We start from the raw sequence: 12,263 nt of genomic DNA on the forward strand, positions 1-12,263 counted from the left end.
TACCACCTGATGTTAAATGAGCGTGATTTCCAATTTATGACAGTAGCTGGAAATATTTTCAACTTTGGTTGAGTGGCGGGTTCCTCCAGGGCAGAGAGATCCGATGGAGTCCCGCCGACGGTTGTCTCTCTGGATGCCAGCGGCTGCGGCTGTATTCTAACATTAGCAGGACTGGTTGTGGCCATTTCCTCTGCATTCTCCGGGCAATCCTGATGCTGCGGAGTCTGCATAGCTACAACCTGGTCCAACGGTATTTCATCATAATTTTGTTTTTTTTAAGTGACTCAAAGAGAGCAGTTTAGCCATTGCTAATTGAGGCTGCTATCTGATAGTGCACGAAACCGCCATCCGTTGTCTGCGTCGACCATGATTTTGCGTAAAGACTTCACTGGACAGAACTAATGAGTAGGCTACGAGAGGGGTTTCTGAATATTATTATATTTTGGTAGCTACTGTAAATATTTTAAATTATAAATGTATTCAAGAAAAAAACATATATTGTATGAGAAAAGACTATTAAACATTAAAACGTTTTTTTTACTTTTATTTTATTTAATTTTTTTCATGAATCTGATTGGGTGGGCCCACTGTCAATCTGGGTGGACCTGTACCAACCATGCCCACCCGTAGATCCGCCCCTGGCACTGACTGGCATTAGTTGATGCAGTGTCAAAACCACTCTCACAGAGCCGAAAAGAGTCCTCACACTTTCAACACACGGACATGCACTATATTGCGCCCTTCTCAGTTCACACTCGCACGCCTGGCACGAGCTAGAAAACAGCTTTGCGACAGCGGGCGTCGTAAAAATACTACCGCTTTTGTCCAAAGGGGACGCCAACGTGCCATGTTACTCGTAGTGGCTTTAACACAAATAGAGATACACAAATTATGTAAACAACCAATCATTAATTTGCAATGTATTGCTTTTTAATGGGATGACCACAGAGTACCTTTTTATACCTCACTTGTACGCAAAACAAATGTGTTCTCATTTGCCAAACACATCTCAAAAACAGAAGTTAATTGATTTGAAGGACATGTTCTCGGAACGCTGTTGGGTCAGGATTAACTGACTTTCTTGTTATTCAATTAAAAGCAGACAGAAAAAAATTAAATGGTTATGCAGTTTAATTATTTAACAATTAAGGAGTGACTATACGTTTGGTTTCTTAAAGCATTTTCAATCAATCCTAATGTTTGAATTCTATATGCATACACCAAAACACCATCACACACCCTAACATGCACACACACACACACCCACATGCACATATATATACACATGCATGCGCACACACAAACATCTTCTCGAATAAGTCAAGCAAGCAATAAAACAGCTTGCATCTCATCTGGGAAATCAGAACAGAGCTTGTTGTTGTCGCTATTGTAATGATCAGTTTGTATAGACTGCTGTGTGTATATGGAGAGGGTGTGTGTATGTGAGAATCAAAGTGTATGAGTAATTTGGTATAACCGAATGTTCAGTTTATTCTGAACAGATTATCTTCTATCTGTATACTCCCGCTCTCACCTTGTTCTTTTCTGCCCTGCCTTCTTATTTTCTGCCGGCTCCTACTACTCCCATATGTTTACCTCTGCTGTGCGATAGGGCAATGCCACTTAGGGGAGAACGGGGGAATCTGAGGCATCAGGTAATGTGAGCCACCCCCTGTATCTAGGCAACAAAAAACATTTGTGGTCATGTGAGATATATGTTTTCAAGCCCCTCTCATTTCCCCATGGCCCTGAAAGAGAGGACCTCATGGTGCTGTGGTAAGCATGTTTTTTTCACCAAAATAGGTATTTTGCATGTAAAAGTAAATGTTCTTGCTATCAACTTAATCAACTGTTGTGCCAAAGCAAATGTATTCACGTAGAAAAACTTCTATCGTACGTGTTGATGAACTACCAATATATGAAACCATGTGATGCTGATAACTGAATATTAGCCTAAAATGCTAAGAGAGGTAGTTTTTTCTCAAATTGTGGTGGTGGGGGAAAGTGAGCCACTGTCTCACTTTCCCCCACCATGAGGCACAAGTTAAGTTTAGTCTTAAACATATTTTAATGTAATATTACATAACATATGTTTTATTTTAATGTCATACACATTGTAGAAAAGCCATCATGCCAAGGAAATACACCAGGAAGACGACCTGCACCTTCTCATATTTCCCTGTAACCTTCGGGGGTGGAATGTAGAGTAGGCCTAGTTGTAGAGTATGACAGGCTGATGTTATAATCCAGTTGGGTCTTCTCCTGTGTTCTGAGTCCCAGGCTGTTCTCGCAGGTTCTGATTTTCCTATGCTTTGACCCCCAGATGCTAGCTGGCTCTAAGGGTCCTGTGTTCTGACCCCCAGACTGTGTTCTAATCTAACTGGTTCTATCTTTCATTTGAAACTTATTAAAACCTTTTGAATTATAATATGTTGTATTTGATTTTGTTATGAGTTACTTTCAAGTGTTTAGAAAATTTGCTTTGCTTAATTGACCAAACCCCATCATTCTTTTACTAGTCCGACATTAGTTCTGGAATGTGTGGCTAGCTTTCAGGATTCTTACTGTTACAATATGTGTTGTTATGGTAGTTTCAGAGTGGAAAAGTAAGTGGATCAGTTTACCCCACATCTGGGGTAAAGTGAGCCACATGACAACTTTTTTTTAAAACAATCATATTTTCACTGCCCTTTGTCTTGAAAAAATTCTGCTAATGCCCATTTCTAGGAAACATCCTGAATTAATGGGAAATGTGTAAATTTGAGTGATAAATCATTTTAGCTTGCTTAGAGGGGAGCAAATGTAAAAAGTGGCTCAGATTACCCCGTTCTCCCCTACTTATTTACAAAAATAAAAAAATGTACAACAATAATTCACACCATTGCCAAATCGGATTTAAACCCTGCAATCTCGGTAGAGCAGCAGTGATTTATTTGTATAAAATGAAAATTACACGCCACAGGAATCACGTTAAATAACGTGTCTAATAAACCTAAACTGTTCTGACTTAAATGGATAATCACAGATAATTGTAAAAAAAAAATTGTTAAGAAAAATAAAGTTACATTTAGTAATATCTACATGCCCTATATAGGGTGAACACATTTGTTGCTTAATGTCATTTTAGTTCAAACATAGTGATTTCAAGCCAAAAAAAGAGCCTTGTAGTACATATTTTACAAATTGGGTCCATACAGGGGGCGCCTTTAGCTCAGTTGGTAAGGCGTCCCCCTCCCGGGCCGGGCCCAGCAGCAGACCCGGGTTCGATTCCCACCCGCGGTCGTTCTCTGCATGTCACTCCCCTCTCTGCCCCATTTCACCTCTGTCTCTCTGCACTATCAATAAAGCATAAAAATGCCCAAAAAATATCTTTGAAAAAAATTAAAAATTGGGTCCATACTAACTTGTCATGTTAGCCAATCCAATCAGAAGAGAGAATATGACAATCGCTCCAGAATAAAGCCCTATGCGGATTTAATCCAAATTTAATGTTACCTTGTGGAGACAAAAACGGTTCAGAATTATAATAAAAACATACCCAAAGCTGTAGTAAAAACACCCATTATACTTGAATGAACTACACATGCTAAAAGATAGTGCAGGTCAGATCCTTGGTTCTGGGGATTTCAGGGATGTCCGAAGCTAGATGGCACAGCACTGCACTGTGTGAATTTAGTTTCCAGTTTCCTTCATTTATTTTGTGATAGAAGGTTCATCTCTTTTGCACCGTCTGTAAAAAGCCATTGTTCTGAAAGTTTGTGAAATGAGAAGGGAAATCTCATGTGAAACTTGTGTGAGACAGTAGTTTTGGAAAATAAAGGTATCATAGTTTGTTAGGTGGCTGGATGCTTTCAACACTGATGACCTTCTTTGATTCTGTGCCAGGATTTAAATTTATATCTCACATTTTCTATTCTTGCTTTGATTTTAAAACGAGTTGCTCACTGACCCTTACAGTCTTAGTATTCGTTTGTGAGAGAGAGGGAGGGACAAATGGTCTGAGCACCCACAAAAAGCTCTTCTCTAGAGTGTTAACATACCCTTTTTTTTAAATTGCAGTCATTTCCTCCCCTGTGCATTGAAGAGATAAGGTTCTTAGTCATTTGCCAGCAATATTTGCTTTGCTGCTGTAATTGTTTTCCTGAAATCTAATTTTCTATTAGGAAAGTAGGCATTTGGGCATAACTGCCTAAGTGTTTTTTAAAACATAATTGCTTTTCAGGTAGTAGTCTCATTATCAAAGGAACAATGATTGCGATATAGGGCATACTTTCCCATGTTTTAATATTGTATCATTCCAAAACTCTAGAACAAAAACTGTCAAATTAAACACGTGAGTCAAAATGGCAGGGATTAAGAGAGAATAGGTTTGTGCAATCATTTGAGATATGGAGATGGTGAATTTAAAAGAACATACAGTACATATACTGGGAACTACTTTTCTAGGAGGTAGTGGGGTGGATGACAGAATGTAAGGTGGAGATGAGGCAGCCGGTGGTGCAGAGCACTGATACTAGAGCATACTGGACTGCTTGCTGCAACAAGCTGTCCCCTCTCTCTATGTTAGATGATGGAGGGTGAGAGAGAGGGGCAGCGTTGAGACACAGAAGGGGATAAAGAGAAAGGCAAAGGAAAAGGGGGAAGGACAGAAGGGAGGCTTGTTGGGGAAGCTGTTTGGAGGCTGCACTGACACACGTTAGTCATCAGCACGGTAGACTGAAGGGGTTGGGGGGACACTAGAGCAGAGAGTGGGAGTAGTGAAGCTCCTCAGCAGCTTGTCTGTGTTTGTGCCTGGCTACTGTCTCTTTACTGCAATGGCAGACATATGAATGTTTGGCAGTGGCGACAGAAGGAGTGCTACAGAGCCGCCGCATAGCCTGGAAGCAACACACCGGTGTTTGGCAGATGAAACAAGGTTGACACAGAGAACACAGAGAAATAAAAAGCTTATAAATGGAGGGGTGACATTTTTTTTTATTTGTTTCCCTAGCTGTTCACGAAAAGTGAGCAGATACAAATACAACAAAGATAAGAGTAGTGTACACAGACAATTAAATATTCTACTGTATTAGCCCAAAAGGAAATTTCTCCCTCCAGTGGTGGAGTTGATGATATGAGATAAGAGTAACTGTGGTGACTAATACAGCAATTGCACAGGTCTAATTTCATGTCTACTAGCAGTCATTTGAGGAAGTGTGGACCAGATTTTTACCAACATTAAGTCATACTTTTAAGTCACGTTTAAGCTCCATTGCTTCAGAATGTCACCTACTAGTTTTTGCATTTTGAAACATTGCGCCTCATGTATGCAACAATCAACTGAAAACCACAGTGTGTTGCACAGTGTGCCTTGATGTGTTTGCCACAGGGAGGGGATGTGAGAGACGCATGACGCCTTACAGTTCTCAGTGATTCTGGAGGTTACCTGCATACAGTAGTGTTCAATTGTGTTTCCACAATATGTGGTTGGTGAGCTCTGCAGAGTGAAAAGGGTTTGATGTAACAGCAAATTACTTTCGTGGTCCCCTAACATCAACCAGTCGATTGTCCAATTACTTTTAAATGTGCTATGGTCACACACCTCTTGATGTTCCTGAGGTCAGTGTGTGTGTGTGTGTGTGTGTGTGTGTGTGTGTTAGTCCTAGGTGGTCGCAATGACGATAGGAGGTGGGCAGGTGACTGATATGTATCCCCTGTTATCATAATGTAGGCTGCTTGTTATGTCACCATGGCCCAACAATGCTGAAATTTGAACACTAGAAACAATGAGTGGTGTTTTTCCATCTTTAACTCATAATCTCTCCTCTCCTTTTTTCTTTCTTTATTCGATTCACCAAAACAATGCAAATAGCTTTTTCTTTTTTTGCATAAGGCAACAGCAGGCAAAAACAAAAAAAATTCAAGCAGTGGCCATTTTTGAGATTTTTGCTTCTGACAATTTGAAAGCAGGTGGGATTTTATTTACATAAACATTGTTGGATAAATTATCCCAAGTGGTAAAAACCATCTGAGTGCCCGGAATGAAAAACTGGAAAAAAAAAAGAATCCCAACTGGAGTATGTGCTAAAAAGAAGTTAATAAACGCAAATGAATAAAGAAAATAATGTGAACTTACATCAAGCCGTGATGAAAAAATATAATGCCCCGCTGCGAGCAATACAGAATCTCACTCATGACTTCTGCAAAATGACAACATCTGTTGCTACTGAGAGTGATATGAATAAATCAGAAATAAACAGTTAAGCTATTGTTTGCTTGCTATTTTTTTTTACAGATGCAACATTGATTCCCCCTGAGAACAATATGAGACAAAAAGCTGAGATGTACCAATGTTACATGTCGAATTGTTTTCCACGTTATTGCCATCACATTAGTCATGACGACCCTAATGACCGCAAAAACGGAACACAAACGATGATAGTAAAACATTCATCATAAAACAACATTTTATCACCCAAACGTATTTCTTAATGGCTTTACAGACATTAATATTCATCAAAATATATCCTCGGTAGAACTCCTTTTTTTCCACTGAACTAAAACTTCCTAAACTCCAACTAATTTGCGTATTCTCTTAAACTTTGATTGAAATGTTTTAAATATTTATTTTATTATGGTTACAGTTTAATTATTTTTCATATAAAAGCTAGCAACAGAAGCTCAGTATTTTGGTTGAGTTAGCTTTGTGAGCTAGAATCACAGACACATGAATTCAAAAACGGTGTCCTGCTGTTATGCTGTGCTAGCTGTTAACATAGCATATACTGTATATGTAAAACAAGGAAACCTTGCATATATTTCAAACAACCAGTGACTAACAACCAGTGAGTTGTCAAACCTCACAATGTTTGGACATTTGTTTAGCTAGTCATAGTAGCTACGAAAAATGTGTTTGCCATCTTTCTGTTCATTTGGAATGTGTCTTGTGTGACTTTGTTTCTAATAGGTGACTGTTTCTAGTGTTTGACGTATAAAACATAATGGTAAGAACAGCGTTTAAGTGACTAATGGAAATAGTTAAAGGTAATACTCAACAGGATTTCTGAAATACATTTCTTCTCAATGATCACTCATGCCCAACTAGAATGTATGGTAGTGTGTTTATCTGCTCCAAAATACATAACATACAGCATACTGCTAGCTCGCTAGATTGAGGATAGTAAAGATAAAGATTGTCATTGGCTGGCAAGTAAGATTGAATATTTCTCTGCAATGTGTTTAGTCTTAATATTAGGCAATGATCTAGGTCTATTTGTGGGATCTGGGTACATCCACACAACATGATGTGTGTCAATCTGAATAAGGTGGTAGGCTAAAATTAGCACGTGTTGTTACAGAGAAAATAGTGGCAACATGACAGGTGTGTAGAGAGTACGGAAACGGGTAGAAGGAATGTCATTGTGTCAAAAACAATGAGAAAGAGAGCAGTAAATGGACAACAGAGGGAAGCAAATAATGGAATATAGAGCTACAGCTTAATGAATAGGAAGGAACACATTATGAGAGGCTAATGATAGTGTTCTGAAAACTGAGTGCACATGGTAACAGACAGTCTAAGCACAGTGGGTCATTCGCTTATCTTGCGTGCAACAACACACACAAACATACACCCCCACACCAAATGCACTTTTATTTAATACTGTCGGGGGGAAATGAGCCCTTATCTGGAGTTGTGGAGATAAACAGAGGCCACTCTGCTAGCTAGGCTGCCATTTTAACTTCTGACTCATAAGTGCACATCCACACACACACAAAGCAAGGCTGTTTGAAAAGTCTAAACAATACAAATAACGAGTAGAAACATGAATGTTCAGATAATGTAGCATGACCAATTTAGTTCTAATATTGCAGAAAGGTTCTTTCATTTCATCCATACTTAATTTCCCTTCACTCTCTGCCTTTATATTCCTCTTTCTCATCCATTCACATAACTGTTTGTAAACTGTTCTTATAAATGAAACTGTATAATAATGTTGTCTGTTGTTACATTCAAACTTGAATAGCTTCATTGAAATTGGCAAAATAAATACTATACGGAGGCTTGAACATGACTGAAAACAAGAATTGTACAGTCGGATTAGAGCAAAAATAGACAATTCACTGCCAAGAGAAGTTTGACAGAGTTTAATCACAATGATGCTCTCTAGTACAGGACACTATGCTTACGGAGAACAGTTTGGATCGTAATTTTAACACTCACCTTCAACTATTTTCTCATCTTTTCGTCATAGCCTACTATTGAAATCAAATGTATCAGCAAATCCGTAGTGAGCATGGTGTAAAGCTAAATGTGTCTTTAATGCTTAGTCTGGGGGCATTTGTGCTCGCTTGTGTTCTCATTTGAGTTAAGTCAAATACATTTGCTTTACAGTTGCAAACAAAGCCAGCATACCTCTGATTTGATAGCCGTTGTGATTAATGTGGTGCTCAGCATTGTGATCAATGTGTTTCTCCCCGACTCATGAATAAGGGTTTAAAGACTGTGGGAAATGCAACACAAAGTACCTTCATAACAGGTCATTGCATTCCGTTGCTAAATTTTCTTTAATGTTCCTCGTATTAACAGTCGCAAAGGGCTATCTTAACTTCCAACACTTTGGCATATGGATTCAGCACCTCACCTAAAAGCTAAAACCTGTTACTTATTGACTGATAGGTGGAGCAAAAGGCATTACCCAGACAGTTTTCCAAGTAGTCTTTAATATGAAGTCTTGTTCTTTAATGCAGTCCAGACAAATCAATATCAAAAACTTGCTCATCTTATCTTCCCGATGCAGTACAGGACATACTAATAAAAGTAAACCATGTTGTTCTGATTTTGTATCTCTGTGTCATTATTTGTAAATATACACTTGTGCATTCACACTGAATTGAAATGCAGTATATGGGTTGGGACTGAATAGTCTGATCCTTTATTTGTAGGCTATACATTCCCCTGCACTCAGTCGATAGGTCTAGTCTCACTGATGTTTCTGTCACACCAAACTAAACTGATCTCTAACAGATTCTTGCAACAAGGTACATTTTCTTTTCTTTTTTTTTCTTTTGTGTTAGCCTTATTCTGTGAAACAAGTAAATCACCCCCCTCAAATCATCTTTTGCTAATCTACATTGCTTTAGTCTACCAACCTTATAATTCATGTCATGTGTGTCACTTGCTCGTTACTGAAGGACGCACAGTTACTGTTTTCCTATGCGTGTGTGCGTGTGTGTGTGTGTGTGTGTGTGTGTGTGTGTGTGTGTGTCTGTGTCCTCTCTGCTAACAAGCATTTAATTTTCTTCTCACCTGCTTCGGGTGAGCTTATGTCCCAGTATAATTGTAAGAACCAACACGATGCCTGTGTTGGGATCCAAACCTGTAGAGTTAAGAGTAATGTTATTATACATGTCAAGCTTAGATTGACAGTTGATACAATCTAAAAAAAAGGTGGCAAATGTATATCCATTGCCTCATTTGCTGCATCATTTGAATATATTTGTTCTCATTATTTTTCATTCTTACCTTGAGTCTTTTTGTTTTTCACATTATTATAATTTTTGTTGTTGATTTTATATGTATACTCATAATGTAATTTTTTCTCTTTTTTGCACACACGTGTACCAGTATGGGTGTTTTTTCAGTGTGTGTGCATACATGGCTAAAATTGGCCTCTCTTGGTGGCATTTGGCTGCACCGCTAATGTTTTATTGATTATACACACTCACAATTGTACAAGCTCTTAGAACGGCTGCTGTGCTGTAAGCACTTTTTATTAAGGCCTTTCATAATATAAGCTGCTCACCAGGTATCTTGTGTGTCGGCTATTTGATCCCTATCTCTTCCTGTCACTCATTTTCACTTCCTTAGTGTTGTTTTTTGCGATAACTCCCCTTCTCATGTGGGCCCTATCCGTCTCTTGTTTGTGTGACCTTTTGTGTTTTCTCCCCTCACACCCCACCCGCTTTCCCATATTTTTCAGTTTATGACTGTTGGCACACACACATGGAAAAGCGGTAAAGGGTTACAGGCAGCATATCTGTATAGAGAGGGGGATGTACACGCGCACATTATCATACAATGATCAGGTGTTGGATAGACATTAGCGTTGTTGTGATAAAAAAAAGTACAGTAGTAGTTTTCCTGTGTTATGAAACAAAGGTTAGTTGGCTCATCATCAGAGAAACACACGATTATAAATGACTCTGTTTTCTGTGCATTATAAACTAGAGAAAGAACAAAAGAAGGGATACAGATTTTGTGTTTGGGTGAGAGGAGGCAGACCGAGATTCTAGCTCCACATCTCCCCCTCCAGGCAGAAACGAGCATAAGACCTACCTTGCTGGGATTGTGACAAAAAAAATTAAAAGTAGAAAATGCGTCAGTGAATTCACAGAAATGTTAAAATGATAAGTAGAATAATACATGATAACAATGAGGAGGTTACATTGGAGAGTTAAAATCCATGCTTACCTTCAAAGGTGTTTTACATATTCTGACTGTCTAGCCGATCTTCTCAGTTTGAAGATGGCTGTGGCTATGCTGTACATTGTGTGAGGTCTCTGGACTGTAAGTACTAAACTAATGCAGATGAAATATTCGCTGTAACGGTAGTTTAGAGTCAGAGGGAGTTGTCAATCAAGGCCTGAGAAGAGGTTTAATAAGGCAAAACAATTAAAACACCAAAAGGGGTCGACCATTGCTGTATCATACTGTGGTACAATAGTGTACAACAGGTTTCTTTTGCAAATAAACGCACATTTGATTATGCTTAGGGACGAGTCTCTGCAAGTCAATTGCTTACTAGCCTGTCAACACTACACTTCAAACTTGATATAAAACGTTATCTAAGTGGCAGTGCGTAAAAAAAAGAAACCAGTTTAGCTAAGCTCTACTGTAAGTATTGGTCCCATAAGGGAATGGATCAGAATTGGCAGAGAGCTCCACAGTGAAGAGTAACTTTAGGCTTTAGAAAAAAAATGGCTTATCCCATATTTCCCTCTGCAGCTGCTGCTTCTCGTGTGTGTTTGTGTTTTCTACTAAGCACCAGCAGTACCATTATGTGTATCACTGTGTGTTTGTGTGTGTTTGTATTTGGATAGCAGGGAGCTAAATCACTCCCTTGTTTCTTACTGCCTCTCTCTCTACAGGGGGAACTAGGCTAGTTTGATCTTTGGAGCTAAAAACAATATTTTATTGAAGACAGTTGGCAGCACATGGAAGAGGGAAATGCGGCCAGGGGTTTAAATAATGTGATCGGAAGGGAAGCAAAGGTTATGATGCAATTTGATAAACATAGGAGTGTGGGTCATATTCATAAAACATATTTGAATTGAAGAATCATTCCTACAGACAGTACTTATAGTGGGGTAAATGTTTGGAAGTCCAGTCAAATAATTTGACATAAACATGAGGGGAACATAACAGAAAGTATGACATTAAAGGGGAAGTAATCAGTAGGTACTAGACAGATATATATATGATTTACAGTTGTAAGGACTATGGAAAACATGCTAATGTGTCTCAATTTTGATATAATCTGCACGACGGGCTTTTATTGGTTTTAAATCTTTCCATTTTGAACATTGTTAAAAGAAGGGCGGCTGTGGCTAAGCAGTAACTGCGGTCATCCACTGATCGCAGGGTTTGTGGTTTGGATACCCCGCCTCCTGCCACCTGTCGAAGTGCCCATGGGCAATACACTTCACCCCAAATTGCTTCCGATGGTTAGCCAGCACCCAGCATGAAAGCTGCTGCCATCTGTTTATAAATGGCTGTGTGAATGGGTGAATGAGACGCAAACAATGTAAAGCCCTTTGAGTTTGAGAAAAAAATCTGTGAAAAGTGTGATAGATGTTCAGCCCATTTACAATTTTAATGTGCTTGAAATCTGTACGCCTCTTTTGTTCCTTACCGTTTATTGCTTGGTACACCTCATATGTGAGCCATTCATCTAACTGTTTTGTGTGTCTGTGTGTTCTTGTGTGTGTGCTTACATTACAGCTGGCAACGTGGGACCCTGTTCATGGCCTGAATGGCACGCTGACGGACAGGAAATTGGAAAATAACATGAGAGGTGTGGTGCTACGGGTTGTCACTGTTCTGGTGAGTATACTTTAACCAGTGTGTCCATATATGTTCGCTTCTTGACTGCATTTTTTATTTATTCTGTGAAATCAATTCAGTCATTCAAAAAAGATGACGTATTTTTGAGTGTGCCCTGTTGGAAAATTGCCCTGCTTCTCACCTAGGAGAACCAAAGACTGACTATTGTGACTAGTGCTGC

At 39.0% G+C, this 12,263-nt stretch overlaps 1 protein-coding gene across 2 annotated transcripts in view; it reads left to right on the forward strand.

Annotated features, from left to right (window-relative positions):
• grid2 (glutamate receptor, ionotropic, delta 2) overlaps window positions 1-12,263 on the forward strand; it is a gene marked incomplete at both ends in the record, with an annotated part of 478,613 nt that overhangs the window by 348,535 nt on the left and 117,815 nt on the right. For both annotated transcript variants that reach the window (XM_080044597.1, XM_080044598.1), the window contains one exon: window positions 11,981-12,082. In XM_080044597.1, coding sequence (XP_079900723.1) covers window positions 11,981-12,082 — 102 coding nt within the window. The remainder of the gene's footprint in view (window positions 1-11,980; window positions 12,083-12,263) is intronic.

This window comes from Ammodytes marinus (genome assembly GCF_949987685.1).
Source record: "Ammodytes marinus genome assembly, chromosome: 2".
Taxonomy (NCBI): domain Eukaryota; kingdom Metazoa; phylum Chordata; class Actinopteri; order Uranoscopiformes; family Ammodytidae; genus Ammodytes; species Ammodytes marinus.